The sequence below is a fragment of the Canis aureus genome, chromosome 16 (assembly GCF_053574225.1).
Source record: "Canis aureus isolate CA01 chromosome 16, VMU_Caureus_v.1.0, whole genome shotgun sequence".
Classification (NCBI taxonomy): Eukaryota; Metazoa; Chordata; class Mammalia; order Carnivora; family Canidae; genus Canis; species Canis aureus.
Window position 1 is genome coordinate 5,602,423 of NC_135626.1, and position 22,865 is coordinate 5,625,287.

A 22,865-nucleotide genomic window follows, 5' to 3' on the forward strand; every position below is an offset into this window, starting at 1 on the left:
GTCGAGTCCCGGTTCCAGCATTTATTGCTGAATGCTCGTGCTCAGTCCCTTCACCCCCTGAGCCTCCATCTTATGGTCTGTAAAAAGAACGTAATAGCAGTTTTTTGAGGATGAGATGAGCTAATGTGGGGGAGTCCCTGGCACAAAGCCAAACATGGCATCACCACCGGAGGAGGCTGTGTCGTCATCGTTTTTAGTTAGGGGATGCTGCCCTCTGGAGGCCAAAGGGAGGAACGGCAGGCGAGGGGAGCCCGCCCGGCCGCCCGGGCCAGCCTGGAACCCCGGTTCCCCGCGCGCGCCCACGGTCCGGACGCGGGTCACTCGGTGTGCGCTTCCACCCACTGGCAGAGGCGACGGGCGTAGCGGGCGGGGCTGACGGTGGAGAAGGTCCGGCCCGGGTAGCGCAGCGTCTTCCACAGGTGCTCCAGCCGCTTGCGGAGCCCGTAGACAGTAGCGAGATCCACGAGGCCCAGGAAATAGCGCTGCTCCGGCCCGTCCAGGATGTGTAAGGCGTTGGGGGAGTCCGGCAGCAGCCGGCGGTTCTGGGCTCCCGGCTCCTCGGGGCTCTGCGCCCCTCGCACAGACCTGGCGGCCGACAGGGGGGTGAGGCTGCTGCCTCCTCGGGGGGGAGCCCCAGCCCATGGATGCCCGCAAGCGTGGCCTTCTGCACCGACCCTGCCCTTCCCCGGCTCGTTCCCACAACTCCTGTGGGCCAGGCCCCTGACGTCAGAGAAACCGCTGAGTGAAGTGCAGAGGATGCTCTAGACCTGCACTGTGCATTCCGTAGCCACTAGCCATATGTGGCCATTGAGCATTTAAATGTGACCAGTCCCAACTGAGATGCGCTGTAAATGTAAAATACATACTGAATTTCCAAGACAGTATGAGAAAAAGAGTGCAGAATGCCCCATAAATGTTTATACTGATTACAGGATGAAATTATAAAACTTGGGACGTATTAACAAAGTAACAAATATATTATTAAATTTTTACCTGTTTCTGTTTTACTTAAAAAAAAAAAAAAAGATGTATGTATTTATTTATTTATTTATCTATGAGAGACCCAGAGAGAGGCAGAGACACAGGCAGAGGGAGAAGCAGGCTCCATGCAGGGAGCCCGATTGGGGAACTGGATCCCGGGACCCCAGGATCACAGCCTGGGCTGAAGGCAGACCCTCAACCGCTGAGGCACCCAGGCGTCCCTTCTGTTTATTTTTCTAAAGAGGCTTCTAGAAAATTTAAAACTACACGTGTGACTCAAGCTACATTTCTATTGGGTGGTGTGGGCTATAGCTTTTGGGTCGTAGAGACACTTACTTATCTGCGACATCACTTTGGCTAAGTCTGGTATGGGGGTGTTTCCTAAACCTCTCCTTGGGGTCATCCAACCCTGGAGGTTTCAGGATGGCAGAGCTCCAGTTTATAGATGGTGTCGGGGTGGATGGAGAGGGGGGTTGCCTTCTAAATGTATTTCAGATCCGAAGATGCCTTTGGCTGGTTCCCAGTCTCTGCCAGAAGCAGGTTCAATTCCCTAATTTTATCCTCCAGGAGGTGGAGGGGAGTGCGGGAAGTATCCCAAGCATCAACCAATCAGAACCCAGTGGCCTGGGTGCCTGGGCTAAAAACACTGATACCCTCTGCGGGGGGTGTGTGTGTGTGTATGTGGCTGGTGGCTGGGAACTGGTAAGGGTAGGGCAGTGGGTATTTACCAGCCAGCATATTTCAATATGAAAACAACCATTATATGCAAACTAGGGTTTACTGGCTGAATGACAACTGTAATCTAAGCCCCACCTGGGGATAGAGTGCTAGGGAGAAGCTGACCTAGCTTGCATGGGCAGACCTGGGGAGAGAGGGGGTGTGGGGAGGGCTGTGGGGAACCACCAACCTCAATTCTGCCCAAGCCTCACCCACCCCAAGGTCTTCCTCCAAAGGGTGGGTTGGTGGGCTGGATGAGAGGATGTCATTTTTCACATTTCCACCCACCACATGGTTGGACTTCTTTCCTGAATGTGCCTTCCTTAACCGCTACATGATTCTCAGCCACAGACGTGGGCCATGGAGGACTGAAATCCAAGTAACTAACCAAGTACTAACATGCATCTGCAGAAGTCATTCTACAACCTCACTCCCCCTCTCTGAGCCTCAATTTTCACATCTCTAAAGTGGGAATGAGTCCACCTTAACAAAGTTCATGGTCAGCGTGCAAAGAGTGACAGTTACTACTACAAAGCAGGAGACGACATGATGATGGTGCCAATGGTGAAGACCGCAGTCCTAGAAGTGGAATTGGTGTAAAGGGCAAGGACTCTTTCGGGCACCTGGGTGGCTCAGTCAGTGAAGCCTTCCGCTCAGGTCATGATCCTGGGGGCCTGGGATTGAGCCCCAGCTCATCAGGAGCCTGCTCCTTCTCCCTCTGCCCCCTCTCCCACTTGTGTTCCCACACTCACTTGTTCTCTCTCTCAAATAAATAAAACCTTTTTAAAAATAAAAAGGGGGGACACCAGGGTGGCTCAGCAGTTGAGCATCTGCCTTTGGCTCTGGGCGTGATCCCAGAGACCTGGGATCGAATCCCACATCGGGCTTCGTGAATGGAACCTGCTTCTCCCTCTGCCCTGTCTCTGCCTCTCTCTCTATCTCTCATGAATAAATAAATTAAATTTAAAAAATCTTTAAAAAAATAAAAGAAAATAAAAATAATAAAGGGCTAGGGCTCTTTCTAAAGCAAAAATTAAATAGGTCTGAAAACTGCTTTGAAACCTTCAGTGGCTCCACATCCATCTTCAGGGAAATGGATAGATTCTTTAAATCAGCACTGAAGCCCTTGACCAGTTGGATTTCCCATGCTGCAGTCTACACGTGTCCATCGACTCTGCCAGCCAGGCTTCTCAGCCCTCCACTCTACACACACACACACACACACACACACAAACACACACACAAGCATATACACACAAACCCTGAACATTCTGGTCACCAAGCCTTTGATTCTGCTGTCTGCCCCCCTCCCCCCTCCCCCATCTTTGTCAAGGTCTCAACACCTCCTTCTTGCCTTTGCCCTGTGGGGGGCCCACCTGGCTGTGCGGAAGATGAGGCTGCTGCCAGGGCCCCTCTCATCTTCGTGGAGACGCTGAAAGGCCATCAGAAGGCTGTAATCGAGCACGTTGAGCTCCCGGAGGAAGGCGGTGTCCAGTTCCATCTGGTGGATGAGCCAGCTCCGCTGGGGCCCTGCCAGAGCATCAGTGCCCCTACTTGAGTGCTCATGGTGTGCCAGGCAAGGTGCTGAGGGTGCGACACCTATCTGCCCCAAGAGGGCAGGTGTCATTACTGTCCTATTTCACAGATGAGCATCTGCCATTTGCCCTGGTCACCTGGTTAGTAGGTCACAGTGCCAGGATTTGAAACCTCCCCTGCCTGACCCTAGAATAAGGGCTCTCCATGTCTCAGGCAGAGGGCAGCGCAGGGACACTCTTTTAACATCACCCTGAATGGAGGAAGAGCAGGCACCAACTGCCTCCATGGCTCACCTAGGTCAATGGTCTTGCCTTGAAAGTTGAGGTCCTTCAGCACCAGGACAAGGGGGCTGCCCTCAGGGGCTGGCTCCACCCAGCGGCTCACCTCACAGCCCTTTATATCGTACCTGTGAGGGGGGATGACAGGAAGGGGGCAGCAAAATTCAGCTTTATAGAGACTGACACAAGTCGGGGAGCAAGAAATAAGAGCTTCCACTGGGAGGATGTTCAAATCTTCACCACAACCCCTATTGCATTATTGTCTCCGTGGCAGAAAGGAAGAAAATGGCTCAGAGAGTATCTTTGTCTTGCCCAAGACCACACAGTAAGTAAAGGGCAGAGCAGGGATTTGAACTCAGGCCTCTGGAAGCCCAGTCCCGGCTTTACCCCTGCCTATGCCTCCCTCTGGGCACCTTATCCCTGGAAGTGTTCCCAATACAGGAGTCCAAGCCTAGGCAGCAGCACCAGTAAGGCTTGAGGGAAGCCCGTGGCCCCCGAGGGAGCACTCATGGGGAGCTTGCAGGCAGAGTCAGGGGTTAGGAGGCTCAGAGGGCAATGTGCGATCAGAGGCTGGGTTTGAATCCCTGCTCCTCCCGTGGTAGCTGCGTGGCCCTCCTCCTCCTCCTCAGCTTCTCCTCTATATAAAATGGGGATGATAACCACACCTATCCCTCAGAGTTGTTCTGGGAATAAAGAAGGCAAAGAAGGCAAAGACTGACACAGCGTCCAGCGCATCCTGAGTGTTCAAGGGACGCTGGCCGTGCCTGTCCTTGTCTCCGATCCATCTGGAGATCCTGGGGCTGTCCCTTCTCCTCCCTGGGCCCCCGTTTCACATCTGTCTAGTGAGTACGGGTGCTTCAGGTGGCGGATCGCGCGTGGGGCTGGGGCCCTGGGAGGCGACTCACCTCTCAGAGATGCGGCCGGCGGGGTAGAAGACGCTCAGCATGATGATGAAGAATTCCTGGGGACGGGGGTAGGGAGTGAGGAAGGACAGGATCTCACCCTCCAGCCGCCCCCTCTGGCCCGGCCCCCTCGCCTCGGCCTCACCCACCTTCTTTCCCCGAGCCACCCGCAGACTGTGCACTCCTGGAAGGGGAGAGGGCGCCAGGTGAGGGGCCCCCAACTCGACAGCCCCGGGTCCATCCCGCCCTAGCCCAGCTCCGGGCCCCGCTTGCTCCAGGCCCGCCGCCCCCCGAGCCCGCCCCTCCAGGCCGCGCCCCCAGCCCTCCTCCTCAGCTCGAGTGGCCGTCCCGACTGCACCCTCTAGGCAGCCCCCGAGAGGCGCGGTCCTCAGGCGTGACCCCACCCACAGCCGCTGCCCCGGCCCGGGCGATCCCCAGCCCCTCCCACTGCGGAGGCCCCGCCCCAGGGCTCGGCCGCGCCCTCCAGAAACCGCCTTTCTCCTACGGGGGCTTCTCGGACACGCCCCCCCCCACCCCCCCGAACGCTGCCCGCAGCCGGAGCCGCCGGCCCAGACCCCGCGCTCAGATCCCCTACGCCCCCCATCCTGGCCGCCGCCCCACTCCCTGGCCCCTTCCCCTGCTCGCTCTCGGTCTCCCTCACCCCTCCTCCCCTCCTTTCCAACCCCCTCCCCGCCCCGCAGTCCCTGGTCCCGGCCGGTCGTACCCAGCAACCGTGCAAGCAGCGAGTGCGGGTGCCGCTGCAGGTGCTGCACGTATCGGGGCAGATGGGCGAGCAGCGCCCGCACCTCCCGACGCCGCTGGGTCTTCAGGAAGAAGCGTTGGTCGTGGCTGGGGGTGGAGGGAGAGGTCGCCGGTCAGGCGGGGCTGGAGCGGCCCCCACCCGGCCCTCTGCCCCAGTGTGGATCTGTCTCCCTGCTCTGCCCCCGCCCCCTCGCCCCGCCGCCCAGGACGGGGCTCGAGGCCTCCCCGCCACCCCTACCCCCTCACCTCCCACCCTCACTCTCCTCCATCTGACCTCTATCCGGCCTTGACCCTCCGGCCCTGGCCATCCTGTTTCTTTCCCAGCCACCCCCTCCACCCAGAGACACAGCCCCCACCCCTTCCCCACCCCTGCTGCCAGCTCACGACAGGAAGAAGCTGGCCTTGCTCTTGGAGGTGCTGAGGAACTGCAGGTAGGGGCCACCCGGGCCTAGCGCCGCCTGGTAGTCCTCCTCTGCCAGGCCTAGGGAGCGGCGCAGCCAGGAGAAGGCTGGGCCAGCCAGGGTGCACAGCTCGAAGCCCTGCAGAGGAGGAAGAGCAGCCCCAAAAGTGTCCACCGGCGCCCCAGGAGGGTGCAGTTGGCCCAAGCCTGAGAGGGTCAGGGGAACCACGCCCTTCCTGCAAAGTCCTGAGGCAGGGCAGCACTCCCACTGCACCGATGGGGAAACTGAGGACAGAGAAGGAAGACCAGCACCCCCCCTCAGCCCCGTGCAGTTTTTTTGGGCTTCCTACCTCGTGAACCTGGGTCAGGACCTCAGAGAAATCCTCCTCAGTGGGTGGTCCCTAAAAGGGGTGGAGGGGCTCAGGGCCAGTCTCAGCCCCACAATGCTAGCTCCAGGATCTCGAAGGGTCCTACACCTGGCCTCACCCCCTTCCCTCAATTTGATTGCCTCAGCAAACAGACCAGGACTCAGAGCCTGGTCCATTCACCCAGAAGCACATGTTGGCCAAGTGAAGCAGGATGCCATCCCAGTGAAAGGGGATGGCCTTAAAGCCAAAGGACCTGCCTGACTCAGTGTGAGAGGGGCAGGATCAGAGAAGGCTTCCTGGGGGAGATGACCTCTAAGCCGAAATCTGAAAGTGGTAGAAAGGAGGAGGGTGGTGCTCATAGCAGGAGGAACAGCATTGGTGGCCACCGGAAATGCAGGAGAGCTCAAGTGGTTAAAGTAAATAAGGAAGGGATGGAATGTGAATGTAGCTGGACAGTAGGCCCTTGGACTTGAGCTAGCAGGATCCTGAAGCCATGCTGAGTACTGGGGAGCCATGGAAGACTGTCAGCAGGTGATAAGATTTAGAAAACATCCCTCTCCTCTCCGCCTCAAGCTCCTATACTCTTCTTGGACTTCTAGGTCCTTGTGCCAGGACTCGGCCTGTGGGATGTGGTCACACTGCACATGTGTGTGCACACACACAAACAACACACATGCTCACTCTGGCCCATCCAGCTGCTGAGCTTGCAGTTGGGTGACCCTTTCTGCTGAGCCAGCCTGGCCCCAGCCTGAGCTCCAGGACAGATGGGCCAGGCTGGCAGGGTGGGGGTGGAGTCCCTTCTCAGCCATACACCCTAGCAGAACTAGGAGGGTTTCAGAGACCAAAGAGTATAATTGCCTCACCCATTACACAGATGGAGATGCTGAGGCCCAAAGAAGCAGAGGCTTATCTAGAGTCATAACAAACACCCAGGTCAAGGGGTTCCTCACATCCCCAATACACACTGGACTTCCCTGGCCTCAGCCCCCACCCCAGCATGTCCCTCCCTTCCTACACCAAGCCCCTGATTTCCTCCTTTTATAGCCCTCTCTGATCCCCAATGCTGCAGTATTAGCAGGACAGGGCATCAGCATAGTCTTGCCCTCAGCACCTCAGAGGTGCAGATGGAGATGGGCCACTCACTGTGGTTGGGTGGTCCATGGAGACCTGGGTGGCAGCCCACAGCCCTGCCTGCATCATGCATGTCAGCTGGTGCAGCTCATGCCCCGGGCCAATCTCAAACAGGCCAATGCGAGCCTGCTTGTCTCGGAGACGCCAGAGGAGGCCACAGCGGCCAGAGGTCGAGGTGGCTGCTCTGCATCCAGCCTCTGGGGAGGGGGCCAGGACCTGGTGGCAGGAGGCACAAGAAGCAATGAACACACGGAAGCATCGCAGAGGGGAAAGACTTGGGTTTGAATCCCACCTCCAGTACATGTGAGCCCTCCTATTATCATTCCCTGCCTCAGTTTCCTCAGTTGTAAAACACGGATAATGCTGGTACCCACCTCACTGGGTGTTGTGATGCAGTCAGCACCCAGACTAGAATGATGGTTATTATTATCAGTAGGTAGAGGATGCTTTCCACAGCCAAACCTGTCTCTCACCATCTGTATGATCCTAGGTAAGTCACCTAACCCTTCTGCATCTCCTTTTCTCATCTGTGAAATGAGAACTATAATAACCCCTTGGCATTTTGAGCTCCATGCACAGGAACCCTTGATAGTAGGAGCTGTGACGCCAGGGACTCCTCTATTCCACTCCTGATGCGAAGTTCCTCCAGGCCGAGCAGAGGATCAGCTGGAAGCTGAGCTCGTAGCAGCTGACCCATTAGTAGTGGGCACCCACCATGTACCCAGCACTGGCCAAGAGCTTGACCCGCTAGCAGCACAGTGAAGGAGCTTTTTCCCCGGATAAGAAAACTGAGCAAGTTCTCTGGGGACACCCACCAGACTTCCCCCTCCATACCTGCGGGCCCCGCGTGGGGCGTGTCCTGGTCCCCGCCCAGAGCTGGACCCTCCTGGCCTTGGATGGGGGTGTGTCCGCGCCGCACGGGTATCGGAGGCCTGGGCCCTGTCCCCCAACCCTTCCCTTTCCTGTCCTCTCTTGCGGCCGAACCTACCTCGCGGGGCCCCGGGCTCGGTGCGGCCATCGCCCCCGCAGCAGCTTCCCGGGCTCCAGCCGCGTCCCCGCCGCCGCGCTGCAGGAGCCGGTCCCCGCCCCGGCTTCTGGGCCGACCAATAGGGCGGCGCCGGTCACGGCTGCAGCCAATCCGCGCGGGAGGCGCCGGCGAGCGCCTGCGGAGCCCGCCCCCGGAGCTGCAGCATCCTTCAGGCCGCTGTCCCGGCTGGGGCGGGGCCGCCACGCGTGGCACGGGGTCGCCAGGAGGGAAGACCTCCCCTGTCCGTCTCCTGAAGCGGAGGACTCAGGTCTCGGGGCCGCTTGGGGAGGCGGGAACCTGAATCGAAATCCCGCCCACCCACTCTGGCGTGAAATTCCCACAGACTGTCCCTCGGGCGAGGAAACTCAGGTCCAGAGAGAGAAGTGAGTACCTCCAGGTCACACAGGAAGTCTGGCGCATGCATTCATTCAGTCTATTTTGATCGCTCACTATGGGCAGGAGCCCTGCTAGGCCCTGGGGATTCAGTGGTGAGTGAGAGGAACACAGCTGCCAGCCTCATCTTTTAAAAGCATAAATCGGATGATGTCACTCTCATGCTTGAAGCCTCCAGTGGCATCCCTCTGCACTAGAACAAAATCCACACCCCTCGCCACGGGCCCCAGGCCCATCTCAAACCACCCTGCCTACACCCGCCCAACAGCCAGCCACAAGGGGATCCCCCACCCCTCCTTAGGCAGAAAGTTCTTTCACAGCTGGGGCTTTTGCAGGTGCCCTTCCTACTGCTTGAAATCCTTTCCCCTATTCTTGTCATTCTTTTCACCTTGCTCGACTCTCTAAGTGTCCTCTCATTCTTGACCACATCACCTTGTGTTATTTTCTTCATCACCCTTAACACTGTCAGAAATTGTCTTGTTCATTATATTCCCCCACCACCACCAGGATGGGAGCACCAGAAGGGCAGGAACCGTGCTGGGCTCACTTCTTGGCTCAGTGCCTGGCACAAACCAGTATTTCATAAGTATGTGTCGAGCCACTGTGAGTAGGATGTGCAAAAGGCTTCAGTGAATCCCAGGAAATGAAAGGTAAGGGTAGCTGGAGTGAGAAGTGAACAAAGATACATGCAGGTTCTCTTAGATCATGTAGGGAGGGGGTGGGAACCCAGGCAAGCATTATATGTAGAAGATGTTCAGATGTTCTTAAAAAGGTCATGGTTGTTATGTATAGTCACATTGGAGGGGCCAGAGTAGGAGGGGGTGAGGAATCTTTTGATGACTTAGGGCAGAGAAGAGTGGCTTTGCATTGGGAAGGTGACTGGTGGGGGAGGGGAGGAAGGAGGGAGAACAGACAGGATTTGGGGTTGTGTGGATGTGCGCTAGGAGGAGGAAGCCAAGGTCAATAATATTGGCCAGGCTTCTGGCTGGGTTTGGGGCCATAGGATGATGCCAGTCATGGGAGGGGGCAAGGCATGAGGGGAGGAGGAGTCTGGGAATTCAGATCATGACAGGATGAATTGGAGATGCCACTATGACATCCAACGGCAGATAACTGGTGCATGAGCAATATGTTGGGGCTCAGGAGGTGAGCCTGGCTAAGGACAAGTGTGGGGTGGGAAGGCTTGTGACCAAGTCCCAAGGAGCCCACCATCTCATGGCAGAAGTGGAGCAGGGAGACATGAAGTATGAGAATGAGCCTCATAGACACTGAGAGCATCTGAAAGTACATCTGGGGGGATGTCACAGGCCAGCATGGGGTCACCAGTGGTCTGAGTGGGTGCAGCCCTCCCAAGTGACACTGAGGGCCATGAAGGTGAGGAACAGCAGGCAGCAGGTGTGGACACCCTTTTGGGAATTTGGCTATTTGGGGTAGGTGGGGGGAGACCTGGAGGGAATTACTGGGCTGATGGACAGTCCTTTACGTGGGGCCTCTAGCACACTCTTGAAACACAAGAAGGATCCTGGTGAGAGGCAGAGGCTGTCCCCAAGCGAGGGGGACCATCAGACAGGATACCACCGCTACAGCATGGGGGAGAGGGTGGGACAGGTGAGGGCAAGGCAGGTGTGCCTGTGGTTGGCCTCTGCTAACTGAAGTGAATATCATCCCAGGTATGACAGAAGCTTGCACTAGGCACTGAGGACGGGAGACCCAGCTGCATGGGATGAGGGGTGTGGTGGGATTGCTGGGGAGACAGGGTTGGGCCTGTCAGTCAGCCTGACCAGAGTCAGCCCGACCAGAGCCAGCCCTGTTCTGGTTCCCCGAGCTCTCACTGCTCAGAGCCAATGCTAGGTTGGGTTGCTGGGTACAAGAGAAGGACGATGGACTTGGGCTTTTAGGGGACTGGCTTGTGGGTCCCTAAAATACTAATGCACACTAGCTGGGCTGGCACAGGGGAGGCATGGTAGAGACTGTGGTGTGTGGCACATGGCCAGGTCTCCGCCAACTCCCCACCTGTCAGCTACACCAGACTGGAGCCACACCTGTTTCAGTCCCCACTTTATGCTGTGTCCAGCGCGGGGACAATCGGGGAGGTTCCCTCATTGCACAGATCAGAGTCTCCTGACCTGAGACCAGCCCCTCTCCAGCTTCCCAGGTCAGTGATGGCACAGAGACAAACACATCATCAACGTTTATTGTTCAGTTATCCCCCAACTGGCCAGTGCTGGGCCCAAGGGGCCGGGCCTCTATGAGAAGCAGTTGGTCTGGGGGCCTACTATGGCCCCCCTAATGTGCCCTGAGGCCTGGTGATAACCCCTGGCCTGTCAGTCCTCCTCCCCTTAGGCTTTCCAGGTCCTGAAGTCCTGGTGGGGCCTGGGGCTATGTCAGACCCAGGAAAGCTGCCTCAGAGGAGGAGCAGAACACGTGGGGGAAGGTTGCATGGTGCCTCAGAACCTACCAAGTCCAACATCAGCAGGTGACAGGAGGGAAACTGAAACAAGATAGAACTCAGAGGAAAAGGTGACAGGGAGTCTGAAGGTGAGAGGGAGACAACCAGCATCTTTCAGGCCCTGAACCAGAAAGGGGTAGGAGGGAGGCTTCCCAGTAATCCTCCTTCCTGGCTTCTGGAAAGTTGAGCAGGAAGGAGCAGGCCTATGTGGTAGGTCCTCAACAGCTCCATCCCCGGGATGTCCAAAGGGAGCCCTGGCTTGAGGGAGCCGAGGTGCCTGGATGGGTCCTGTGCACCCCCACCCTTGGAGGGGTGGCAGAGGGGTGCCACAGCCTCAGCCCCACTGGGCCTTCACTGAGCTTTTTTGGTCCCCTTCTGGTTCTTCAGCATCACGTAGGTGATGAACACTCCTGGAATAGACCAGAAAGGCCACGTAAGATCTGGGCTTGGGGCTGTGGGGAGGCCAAAGTGGGCACTGCATGGTGGAGTGACCCATACACAGGGCCAAGCACCTGCGCAACCACCCTCCAGGCCAGGATCACCTCCCTGGTCATTCAGCAAGCCACACATCCACCCACACATACTCAACAAACATCAATGGAGTGCCCAGCACGGGCAGTTGGCTATGCATAGTGTTTTAGCTTCTACAGGGCATAAGACCCACTTGATTATCCATCTACCCAGCCCATCCACCACCACCCACCCCCACCCCCTACCTGCCTTCTCCACATCCACCACCCACCCCACCACCCGGTCATCCGAATGACTCATCCAAACCACTTTCTTCGGCACCAACTCGGTGCCACAGCCTGTGCCAGGAGCTGAGGACATAATAAAGATGATGAAGATACCATCCTGCCCCACAGAAGCGCATACACTAAAGGCTGAGAGACAGAGAGGTACAGGAATCATGAGCCAGTGGGTGACAAAGGGGTGAAAGGTGACTGAGGTGGCCACAGAGTGAAGATGGTGGTAGTGGAGGGAGCAGGAAAAAGGGAGACACGGCATGAGGGCCATCCCGTTTGAGACCAATGAGCCAGAAGGCATGGAGAAAACCCAAAGGGCTACTGACTGGCAGCCCGGAAGGAGGAACAGGAAAACCCCAGGGTGTCGGTCGGGGGCCAGGGGCATCAAGCAGGTGTGCGGCCGGTGCTGAAGTATGGAAACACGTTCAGAGGTGGGAGAGGGTGGTGTGAACTCCCAGACACACTGTTCAGGGTTGAGGGAGCAATGACTTACCCACAAACAGGAGCAGCAGGAGGCCGGCAGCCAGTGGGATGGCGACAGCATAGGCTCTGGGCAGGAAGTACTTGTGGATGACATGCTGACTGTCGATGAAGGGCTGGTATCGAGGACAGAGCTCTGGTGAGTGTTCCTTGCCTTGCCCAACCTCTCAAGGCCAAACACCCCCCTTCCTCCATCTCAGGGGCTAACCCCTGTCCAAGCACTGGGACAGCACCTACTTTGCTTTAACACGGTGGTATCTGGGGTGCTCTGGTCTGTTTCCTTTACTTGATTATTGAAGTTGTTCACTGCACACTGGCCTGGTGCCTGCCCTATGGTGGTGCTAGGGGCCCGGCACTGCACAGAAGATGAGGGGCTTGCCCTGAGGCACTCACCGCCCAACAGGGGCAAAGGTACAGGAGAAATCCTCAAGTGGGCTCCACGGTCTTCTTTACTAACATTTTCCTCCAAAGTTCTGTAAGGTTTTGCCTTCCAAACACACTGCACTTCTTAAGCAATAACCAACAAGTTTTCCCACAAGGAAAAAAAAAAAAAGTCCTAAAGGCCCTCAGAAAATCCACTGGCACTCATGCCGGAGAGCCAGCAGGATAACCAGAAGGACTACAACTCCAACCAAAGGCAAAAGCGAATCAGTAATAAGGCTTTACAGAGCAGCAGTAAGGGATCAGTCCTCTCCCTGCGCCTTACTTCGTCATCTACACACCGGACACCCGCAGCCTCGTCCTCATAGTGCTGTGCTGGAGACTAAAGGAAATGAGGCAGGGAAAGCACCTAGCACCGTGCCCGGCCCATAGCAGCTGCTTAAGCGATGCCAGGGGTCCGCGTCAGGGCCCAGGGGTGGAAGGTGCGGCGGGGGCGGGGCAAGCACATACCAAGAGAATCACCCAGGCGGTGTAGTAGAGGAAGATGATTAGGCTAACGGCGACGAGGCCGAGTCCCACCACCTGGTCTGTCCCCGTGGCCTGGAGAAAAGGAGGGCCCAACTGACGAAGTAACTCCCCATCTGGGAGCACCACTGGCCGGGTGGCGTCGCAGCCCGACTGCGCTCTCAGCTTCCCATTCACTCAACAGACGCAGCCCCGATCAGTATCGCTTTCTAGGCTCGGAGAGCGCCGGGCCACGGCGTTTTCGTTCGTACAGGGAGCCGGCGGGACCGCAATCGCGGCTCCGAGCGCCCAAGGCCCCGCTCCCGGGCGGAGCCCACCCGCGCACGCCCCCCGCCCAGCGCTCACCATGTCCCCCGCGATCTCACACCCCAGCCGGAAGCCGCCGCCCGGATCCGGATCCGGGGCTTTCCGGCCCTGAGCCGCGGGGCACGCCGGGAGTCGTAGTCTGTAGGCGGGCCCGCGACTACGTGTCCCAAGACAGGAGGGTGCCACCCCCCCCCCTTGCATGCCGGGAAATGTAGTTTCCAAAGGCATTGCGGGTCCCGCCGTTCTCCGACTTTCCCTAGGGAATAGAGTCGAGGGGGGCGGGGGAGGGGGGGGGAGGCCCAGACTGGCTGGCACTCGCCCCAGAAGCAAAAGCTCATCTCTAAATATCCCAGGATCCCGAAGCCAGAGCGGGAGGGCGTGCGAGGTCAGAGGTCCCAGTTTTCAGGTGGGAAAACTGAGGATCAGAGAGGCGTGAAGACTTGCAGATCACAACCCAGGTCAGTGCTGAAGCCGAGACCGGAACCCAGGGGCCCTATTTCTTAGTACGGAGCCTCCAACTTGTTGGTCGAGAGGCGTGCAAAGAGTGATTGTTGCCCCACCTGGAGTGGTTGGAAGAGGGGGTGCCCCACGTCCCCAGGGATGGGAGGATTCCCACTGGCTGTTGGGGGAGCGCCTGGTTACCATTGCCTCGCTTCCCAGGCGGCCGTTCCTGTGTCCTGTCTTCACTGCAGGGATGAGTTCAGGGGGACCCTCCCTTTCCTCACCATCCGCCTTTTGGGCCTGGGTGTGCAGCCCAGGCAGCCACACGGACGCCCCGCATACAGGTCCCTCCCCAGTCTGGAACACGGTCTTCTCACAGCTTGCCTGCTGCTCCTCCCCCATCAGGTCTCACCGAGATGCCACACCCCTTAGGGAAGCCCCTCACAGCTGGGCAGGGCTCCCCTCCTCTGTGCTCCACAGCCCCCAGTGTCCCTCCCCCGATAATGCTTGTCATCATCAGGTTTTGGTTAGCTCATTTACTTGTTGATCTGCCGGACCATGAGCTCTGTGGGGAGGTCTGCAGTCACTGCTGTAGCCCTAGTGCCCAGAATTGGGGGTACAGGGGTGGGGGGGAGGAGGGGCGGATTGGCACACTTGGAGATGCCTCAGAACCTAGCATGGTTTGCTCCTGCCAGCAGCATGTCTCCTTGGGTCACCTGAGCCCGTCTTTATGGGGACTGCACTCTTCAAAGCTGACAGGAACGGGGGGATCCCTGGGTGGCGCAGCGGTTTAGCGCCTGCCTTTGGCCCAGGGCACGATCCTGGAGACCCGGGATCGAATCCCACGTCAGGCTCCCGGTGCATGGAGCCTGCTTCTGTCTCTGCCTCTCTCCCTCTCTCTCTCTCTCTGTGACTATCATAAATAAATAAAAATTAAAAAAAACAAACAAACAAAGCTGACAGGAACAACTCTTCTTGGCCTGCAGCCTAGAGCCTTCCCTTTTCATCTCAGGACTGACTTTGGGCTCAGCCAGGAGCCAACTTTCCCCTCCCCAGGTGTGCACTGTAGAACAGAACAAGAGACTCGGGCAGCCCCGGTGGCGCAGCGGTTTAGCGCCGCCTTCAGCCCAGGGCATGATCCTGGAGACCCTGGATCGAGTCCCCCGTCGGGCTCCCTGCATGGAGCCTGCTTCTCTGCCTGCGTCTCTGCCTCTCTCTCTGTCTCTATGAATAAATAGTCTTAAAAAAAAAAAAAAAACAAAAACAAAAAACAAAAACAAAAAACAAAAAAAAAAAACAAGAGGCTCAAAGGATTTAAAGGGGCCATGAATGGGTGTCAGCTCCGAGAAGAGGTGTGGACAGTGAGGAGCTGCAGCAGGAAGGAGGCCTGGTGGTTTGGTCCCTTCTGGCCTGTCCACAGCCACTGAGGCTTCCTGCCACTTCTGAGCTAATTAAAGGCCAGGGTGACTTGCCTTTCTCAGAACTTGGCTAAGTTGCTGGCTCCCCATAACTTGAGAGTGTCAGGGGCAGAACGTGAGGGGCTTAGTTAGGCATGGAGACACTTGCAGCCTGGGGCTTGAGAGAAGTTGGGAACAAAGTCAGCACCCCTGGGTCAGGCCGTTACCCACTTTCTTCTTTCAACCACAGGCCCATTTATAGCCGAGGAATGGAGGTGCAGACAGTTATTTGTCTCAGGCTGGCTGCTAGGAAGGTCCAGCAGTTGGAACTTGTGCACTGAGACGGCTTAGTAGGTGTGAGACTGGCAAGAAATCTCCCTTCTGGGCCTGTTTCCTCCTCCAGGAACCTGGAACAATGAAGGTGGTAATGACTGTGATGGCAGCCAGGACAGGGAGGACCCTGGCCACTTACATCTTCCCCCATTCCCGGATATCAACCCACACATGTGGCTTTCTTCTAATGCTGACAGAAAGATAAAACAAACAAAACCCAATGTGCCGTAACAACCAAAAACTGCAACATTTAATTTTTCCCCCCAAACCAAGACACTGACACTAGGCTGATTTCCCCTTACAATGTGAATTTCTACAACGGAAGCCAGGACAGAGATACAAACACAGCCCTCTAAATAAGAGTGGTGGTGGTGGCAACATTCTATTAGAAATGAGGGGATTTTTTTTTAAAGGCCAAAAAAAAAAAAAACCAACCCAAAGGTACCCTCACCCCCACCCATTTCCTAGTTCATCTCCCTAAGAGAGAGGAGAACATGGCAGATCTCCATCCCGATAGATCACACCATATAGTCAGTTTGGAGTGACCAGGAAAAAAAAAAGTAACCTAAAAATATTGTAGACTTTTATTTTCTTTAAATCTCCTAGTAAAAACGTTAAACTGTCTTTCAAGAAGATTCCAAACTGGCATTGCATAGACTGATTCCTTTCCAAAAATATCTCTAATATAGTCTATCTTTCTCTATATATAGAATTTTAAGTCCAGGAGCTGTGGGTGCCTGGAGGGAATTCACTGAGCTTGAGGGGACCCAGATGTCGAAGAAGGGGATCCCACATGGGGATGAGGCTGTGAAGCTCCAGGCCTCTGGCTCCAGCTAGTGTTCATTTGGATGTGGCCAAATTCTCAGTCCAATTACCCTGGTCTGGGGCCTGGCAGGGGAGGATGCAGCAGGCTCTGTCTTCTGGGGTGATGGTCGAGCCCAGACCTCGCTTAGGATGGGGCTGGGGCTCCTGATTTGGGGGACTACCCAACAGCACCAGAGCTAGCTGTTTTAAGCCTGAAGCCCAGAACTCTGAGCCAGATCCCAAATATACCCTGAATGTGCTTCCCCCCTGTGCTGAAGTCATGCAGGAAGGAGAGTGCTCTCCCATCTTCTGGGGGGTCACTTCATCTGGAGACAGCACAGTCAGTTCCCCTTTTAAAGTGCCAGGTGTCTGCAGGGCAGGAAGGGACGGGCAGGGCTAACCAGAGCCTTCTCCAACCAGAGCAAATGCTCCATCCTGTCTCAGCAGGCAGCTCCTCACATTCATTTTCTGAGAGTTAGGGGATTAAAAACAACAAAGAATTCTAGAAATGCTCTGCTCCCAAGGCCATGAGGTTCCAAGACAAAGGAACCCCCAGGACAAAGCAGGTCCCCCAGGACATAGGGAAGGGACAGCTGAAGCACTAAATGCTCCAACTCTTGCCAGCTGGAGCATAAGGGCAAGGAGCCCTCCCAGCCTGGGGAGGACACCCCACTGGCGCCCACACCCCTACCAGGGAGAGAACCGGTATCCTGGTCCCTCAATCCAGATCCTCAGCCCTGCTGGGACCCAGCCAGCAGGTAGGGCAGAGAACAGAACCACCTCCCCTCACCTGGGGGGAGGAGAAGATACCAAACTGAATTTTTTTTTAAAAAGGGGGGGGGAGAAAAAAGAAAAAAAAAGGAGAAATGTTTTTTAAAAAGAAAAAAGTTACAGGATTAAGTAAACACCAGCCTGCTGGGTTCACACAAAATGAGTGAAATTTCAGAGTGGCAGGGAAGTCTGTCCAGGGACCGGCTGGCAGCCAGAACCCACCTTCAAGCAAGTAAGGAAGACAGGGCAGGGGGCGGTATATAGACAGCAGAGGCCTTACTTAGTGAGAGGTGGGGGCAGGGCCAGACTGCTCCCCGCCTCTCCCTCGCCCAGAGAGAGGGATGCTTCCAGAGGAGGGCTGAGGCTTTTCTGGCCAGGAAGCCAGCTCCAGGCTGGTCCAGTCACAGTCCACCTGCCTTTCCAGCATCAGCCCCAGCCTGGGCTAGCAGACCCTGCAGGGACAGAGAAGGGGCTTTTGCTTGCCAAGTCCAGCCCACCAGCCTGACTGCTGACCTCTGAGGGTTTGGGAGGCACCTTTCCTGGCTTCCTACAGAAAACCAGCTGCTCAGGATCCAGCCCTGAGCAGAGGAGAGCCACCATCAATGCTCAGACCATTCTCAGCAGGGGGGTCAGGCCTGAGCTGGAGCAAAATTGGGGGGAGAGGCAGTGCCACGTTCCAGCCGGGCTGCCAGGGGCAGGCACTGACCGCACAGCAAGCAGTGCCCAAAAACCCTTGTGAAGGGCTCAAGGGAAAGGCAGACAAGGGCCAGTGGGGCTGTGCTGTAGGCAAGCGTGTGCAAAGTGCAGGCTGCCAGGGCAGCAGGAGAACATTCGTTGGGGTGGGGGTCTCAGTCTGGAGTGTGGATGGGTCTGAGGTCTTGGTTCCCAGGAGAAGGCCGCCAGCGGGTCCCCCAGGACACAGGGAAGGGACAGCTGAAGCACTAAAGCAGTCAGAGGGCCATGGTGGCAGGATTCAGGGGTGGACTGGCCCTCCCAAGGGCAAGGGGGCAGTAGAGCAAGGCCCGGCCAGGGCATGGCTAAGCTGATGCTCCCAGAATGAGCAGGGACACAGGGCTAGGGGCCCCTCAGCCACAGGCATCCCTGCAGGTGGGTGCCGCTGCATGTCCTCGCGGAGGGGCCAAAACTGGTCTCCAGCGGGGCAGTCCTGGCCATCTTTGTCTTGTCCACCTGCTTCATGGACCTGCACATCCTGCCCCCTAGTGGTTCAAAGGAGAATATTCACAGTGGTGCCGGGGGCCTGGTGGGCCAGGAGGGTCCCGGTTTGGATGGGAGGACAATGGAATGATGCTTTGGGGCAGGAGTGGGGCTGGAGTGCATGGAGGAGGCACAGATGAGATGTGGTGCGGATGGCGATCCGAAGGGGAAGGTCCCTCGTGGAATGATGCGGGCCTGGATGCCCGCAAAGGCAGGGCCCTTCTCCAGCCTGGACACCCGCTCCTCAATGGCTTTCAATCACAACAGGCTCATAGACCCCAGAGGAGACCCTGCAGGGTAGGGGAGAAGAGAAACAGGTCAGCCTGTCCTCCTAGATGCCCTTCTGGGGCAGGCCCTCAGAACTACTGCACAAGTTGGCACTCTGAACTAACCCGCCCTGTTTCACAGAGAGGTAAATTGAGGCTCAGAGAAGTTGAGTTACTCACCCAACACAACAGAGACATTACCTATGGAAGTCTGTGGGATTTCAGAGCTGCTATGAGCTGTGCCTCACCCATCCTCATGGCAACCCTGGCAGGCAAAGACTGCCCGCTGCCCCATTTGACAGATGAAGAAACTGAAGGAGAGGGATTATGAAGTTTGCCAAGAGGACAGAAGGCCGGGGAGTCTTACTGGCTCTTCTCTCTCCTGAAGCCAGGCCCACCCACAGGGTCATGGACACTCAGGGCTGGTGGGCAGCTCTGCTAAGACCTTGCTCCTGATTAAACTGGTTTCTTCCATCCTCTGAAATCGTTTCCTCACTGCCAGAGGGGGCTAGGGAGGGGTTTGTAAACCTCCAAGGAGGTGCCTTTTGTTTTACCATTGCCCACCTCACTGGAACAGCCCAGGAAGCCACCTGGGGACGGCAGCTGCAATTCTGAGCCTCGGCCAGCAGGTGTCAGCATAGCAGCACCAGAGGGAAGGTCGGTTACCCTGCGCAGCCCCGCCAGGTCTCCATCTTCCCCACCCCAACCTTGATGTTAATTAAATGAGCACCTTCCTGGCCAGCCCCCGGAAACAGGGGATAAGGCTTCAGTCAGCATAGCCCTGCACATGGGGAGCTCCTCTACTCATTCACTCATTCCTTCAGTGAACCAGTAAACATGGTACAAATGAATGATCCCAAGAAGACACTACAAACTGTAGTTGAAGCACCACGTTGGGCCTGCCACTCCCTCATATGTAAACATCATGCAGGCACAGATCTGCGGTGCCCACTGCTGTATTCCCAGCACCTAGCTCAGTGCTTTGCTTGGTGTGTGGCTCATGCTCAATATTAACTTGATAAATGGGTCATCATCATCATTTTTAAGGGTGCCCAGATCCAGAAGGAAGGGAAAAGCAGGATCCAAAATAAAGACAGCTACAGCCTCTGCTGTGTGCCAAGCCCTGCACTAGGCACTGCCCAAGGCTACCCTTGGAACCCTCAGAACCAACCCCAGGGTGCTGTCCCAGGTTTCTAGGTGAGATGTGATGGTCCAGGCCATTTGACAAATAGGAAAAATGAGGTTCAGAGAGAAGTGAGCGGTCCACGGTAACACTGTGGTGGTAAGAATTGCTATTCAAAACCAGGTGATGGAGGACACCTGGGTGGCTCAGCGGTTTAGTGCCTGCCTTCAGCCCAGGGTGTGATCCTGGAGTCCTAGGATCGAGTCTCACATTGGGCTCCCTGCATGGAGCCTACTTCTCCCTCTGCCTGTCTCTTGCCTCTCTCTCTAATAAATAAATAAAATCTTTAAAAACAAAAAGAACAAAGCCAGGTGAGTTTCTATAGAGACCGTGCTCTCACCATTGTGCCCTCAGTAGCCACCCTAGTGACCCATCCCTGAGCTGTGACTCCTAGCTGTGACTCCTACCTGTTGGCCAGCTGGATGCCACTCAGCGTGGTGGATCCATCACGGCTCACGAACAGCCGGAGATTGCTGTCTGTGGGGACACAGGGAAGGATGGAGGCTGAGTGAAGCAGGAGCAGCTGGGGAAGCCCTGAAGCAAGTGGCATAGTCTCCCAGTCCTCCCCACGTGGGCAGCTCACCCTCAGTGTTGCTGCCGTCCGTAAAGTCCTGGCTTTGCATGATCTTCTCCACAATGTCATCTGCGTCGATCCGAGTGTCATCCACCCAGGTCGGGTGGCTCTCCACAGAGTCCTTCTTCCGCCTGGGGTAGGGCAGGGCAGAGTCACAGCAGTCCAGCCAGTGATAGGCATGAGGATGACAGTGGTGGGCACCTACAGGACTCAGGCTGCTCTGAGGGCACCCAAGAACTCATTCCCAGGTGTGCTCATCTAACCCTCCCCTCAGTACCCAGGGTAGGGGCCATGACCTGTTTTATGGATGAGGATCTAGAGACCCTGAGAAGTTACCTAACCTTTGCCTCTGAGAGGCCACATGGTGTAAACAGGGGCCCTAGGTCACTAAGCCATGTACAACAGCATTTGCCTGCCAGGCCCAGGCTGTGCCCTGTATGTGCATCCACCAGCTGAATTGTCACCAGCCAACCCTCTGAAGTGGGACCCTGCTGTTTCCATGCTATAGGTAAAGAAGCAGAAGTTCGAGGTGCCCCCAGGAAGGATCTATTCTCCAGGACCATTGGGGAGTGGTACTTACCGAAATGAACGGTCAGACAGATGGGGCCGTGGCGGCCGTGGTGGCTTCTCAGGGGGCCGGTGCTCAGGGGGCCGGTGCTCACGCTCACTGCCCTCAGGGGCCTCCACAGTCACGCTGAGGCCACCAGAGGCACTGCTGCTGGTGGACGTATTGCGGCGGTGCGTCAAGTCTGAGAGGCTGGAGGAGCGCGAGTGTTCCGTGCTGTAGCCTGATGAGCATTTGGGGAGGCTTGTTACGGGGGTATCGGCCAGAAATGTGAAAGACCTGGGCATGGGGCCAGGCAGGCACTCACCAGAGATCTTGGACTGCTGGCTGGCATAGCTGGAGTTGCGGGAGTGGCCAGAATGGAACACCTCCTCGGGGCTGGACAGGTTCTGTTCAGGCTCCTCTGGCACCCCTGAAAAGCGGGGAGAGGGTAGGCTTACTGGCAGTGTCAGCCCTTGCCATCTGCATGTGTCCTTTCTGGGAGCTGGTGGGAGCGAGGGGTAGGGGAGGTGCACTGCGTGTTTCCCATTTAACAGACAAAAACAGAGGTCCTGCTCCCACCACAGTCACCCCAGGGGCCCAGGCTGGTTCACTCCACAAATATCTGTGAGGACCTTCTCTGCACATGGCACCCCACTGATGCTGTAAATAGAAGATGAAGTGCCACAGGCCAGTGGGAAGGGAGAATGTTGGGGAAAAAAAAAGATCCACCATTAACCACAACTGAGGTGAGTGGTACAGAGCAGGGAGCAGTGTGTATGGGGGTTTGACCTGGTCTGGGATCAGGGAAAACTTCTCTGAAGGTGGCCTTAATGGGAGGCCTTCAGGAGGCATGGGAGGGAACAAGCCACAGAAGCCTTCAGAAAAACAGCCTTCCAGACAGAGGAACAGTGAAGCAAAGGCCCTGAGGCTTGGATGAGCTTAGGTCAGTGTGGCTGGAGTGAGACAGTAAGGGGAATGAGGAGTGGCCAACAGTCTGGTCCCAAGTCACCCATAAGCCCAACTTCGAAACAAACTTTCTGGCACTCACCAGCAGGAGGCGCAAGAGACCCAGGTGGGATCCACTCTGGGCTCCTTGAGTGCCTGCCCACCAAGTTCTGCTCATAGGAAGGAAGAACCCATCTCATCCATGCCCCTCCTTGGAGAAGAGCCCACCAGGCCTTAGGCTGGACCCCAGGCCTGCCTGGGTCCCCACCCAAAGCCACAGGGTTTCTCAAGACAGGTGCTCTGCAGATGGGTGGTTGCAGGAGGGGAAGGGTAGAAAATCAGCTACAGAAGCATATAGGCGGCTCAAGCCCTACCCTGCCTGGGAGACCCCCCCCTCCCCCTGAAGCTAAAGAGAGCAGTGGTGTTGGCATTGGGAAGTCCTTGTTTTAGCGAGCAGTCACCAGGCTGAGGCAGGCCTGAACCCCAGCTTTCAGCTGTGGGCCTTCCCTGGCTGAGTCTACAGGAAGAATGGGAGTGGAAGGAAAGCTAGCCCTTGAGGTCAGGCAGGCCCTCACTGCTCTCAGCAGTCCTGGGGGCAGAATCACTCCACAAACATCCGCTGAGCCACCCAAGGCCCTGCGCCCTCTCTAATTGCTCTTGTGGTGCAAATTAGGGTGGCAGGTGCTGCCCTGCTCCCTAATCAGCTTGGGGGCAGTCTGCCTCCCAGAGGCGAGCTCACCCCCAGGGGCAGAGTACCAGGGGGCCCCTACTTTGCCACGTACAGCACCAGACATGAGGTGGCAGGGGAGGCTGGAACCTTCTCACGTAGCACCTCCTCATCCTAATCACCATGCTGTCTCCTCTGGATATTCAGACGTTTGCATTTTTTATAGCATTAGTAATCATGACAATTTAGTAGAAACCCAGCACTGGGAAATGCACAGAGTACATACTATGTGCCAGGCATCAGCTCATTTCCAAAGCAACCCAGGTTGTAGTTACTAATG

At 56.6% G+C, this 22,865-nt stretch overlaps 3 protein-coding genes across 17 annotated transcripts in view; all 3 read right to left on the minus strand.

The window, feature by feature from the left end:
* Nucleotide 1: 1 nt before the first annotated feature.
* Nucleotides 2–8,154, minus strand: PIP5KL1 (phosphatidylinositol-4-phosphate 5-kinase like 1). 6 transcript variants are annotated; one of them, XM_077850801.1, is made up of 10 exons: nt 8,064–8,154; nt 7,088–7,291; nt 5,927–5,977; nt 5,561–5,715; nt 5,139–5,263; nt 4,564–4,598; nt 4,418–4,473; nt 3,528–3,640; nt 3,075–3,228; nt 2–585 (listed from the first exon to the last, which is right to left on the minus strand). In XM_077850801.1, exons 1-10 carry the CDS (start codon nt 8,091–8,093, stop codon nt 318–320), a joined length of 1,191 nt encoding a protein of 396 aa, XP_077706927.1. In that variant the 5' UTR covers nt 8,094–8,154; the 3' UTR covers nt 2–317. The 6 variants fall into 6 exon arrangements, with proteins under 6 accessions (XP_077706927.1, XP_077706929.1, XP_077706928.1 ...); XM_077850803.1 differs by lacking the exon at nt 8,064–8,154 and adding an exon at nt 7,910–8,050; XM_077850802.1 differs by lacking the exon at nt 5,927–5,977.
* A 2,517-nt stretch (nt 8,155–10,671) lies between these two features.
* DPM2 (dolichyl-phosphate mannosyltransferase subunit 2, regulatory) lies at nt 10,672–14,580 on the minus strand. 9 transcript variants are annotated; one of them, XM_077850815.1, is made up of 6 exons: nt 13,422–14,580; nt 13,062–13,151; nt 12,408–12,525; nt 12,184–12,286; nt 11,687–11,765; nt 10,672–11,354 (listed from the first exon to the last, which is right to left on the minus strand). In XM_077850815.1, the coding sequence occupies exons 1-5, from the start codon at nt 13,608–13,610 to the stop codon at nt 11,699–11,701; spliced, it is 567 nt and encodes a 188-aa protein (XP_077706941.1). In that variant the 5' UTR covers nt 13,611–14,580; the 3' UTR covers nt 10,672–11,354; nt 11,687–11,698. The 9 variants fall into 9 exon arrangements, with proteins under 9 accessions (XP_077706941.1, XP_077706942.1, XP_077706939.1 ...); XM_077850816.1 differs by lacking the exon at nt 12,408–12,525 and having other exon boundaries at nt 13,422–13,598; XM_077850813.1 differs by lacking the exon at nt 12,408–12,525 and having other exon boundaries at nt 11,687–11,828; nt 13,422–13,598.
* A 1,196-nt stretch (nt 14,581–15,776) lies between these two features.
* EEIG1 (estrogen-induced osteoclastogenesis regulator 1) overlaps nt 15,777–22,865 on the minus strand; it is a 34,493-nt gene continuing 27,404 nt past the window's right edge. For both annotated transcript variants that reach the window (XM_077850811.1, XM_077850812.1), the window contains 5 exons: nt 21,239–21,343; nt 20,947–21,154; nt 20,376–20,497; nt 20,200–20,269; nt 15,777–18,633 (listed from right to left, as the gene is read on the minus strand). In XM_077850811.1, the coding sequence (XP_077706937.1) occupies nt 18,588–18,633; nt 20,200–20,269; nt 20,376–20,497; nt 20,947–21,154; nt 21,239–21,343 (551 nt within the window). In that variant the 3' untranslated portion in view covers nt 15,777–18,587. The remainder of the gene's footprint in view (nt 18,634–20,199; nt 20,270–20,375; nt 20,498–20,946; nt 21,155–21,238; nt 21,344–22,865) is intronic.

Coding starts and splice junctions, on each gene's coding strand:
- PIP5KL1 (XM_077850801.1), bottom strand. CDS start 8,093: ATGGCCGCACCGAGCCCGGGGCCCCGCGAG. Junction 5,978..7,087: donor CCATGGACCACCCAACCACA/GTGAGTGGCCCA, acceptor CACCCCTTTTAG/GGACCACCCACTGAGGAGGA. Junction 586..3,074: donor CTCATCTTCCGCACAGCCAG/GTGGGCCCCCCA, acceptor GTCGGCCGCCAG/GTCTGTGCGAGGGGCGCAGA.
- DPM2 (XM_077850813.1), bottom strand. CDS start 13,583: ATGCAAGGGGGGGGGGTGGCACCCTCCTGTCTTGGGACACGTAGTCGC. Junction 13,152..13,421: donor GTGAGATCGCGGGGGACATG/GTGAGCGCTGGG, acceptor CCTTTTCTCCAG/GCCACGGGGACAGACCAGGT. Junction 12,287..13,061: donor CCGCCTGGGTGATTCTCTTG/GTATGTGCTTGC, acceptor CCTCGATACCAG/CCCTTCATCGACAGTCAGCA.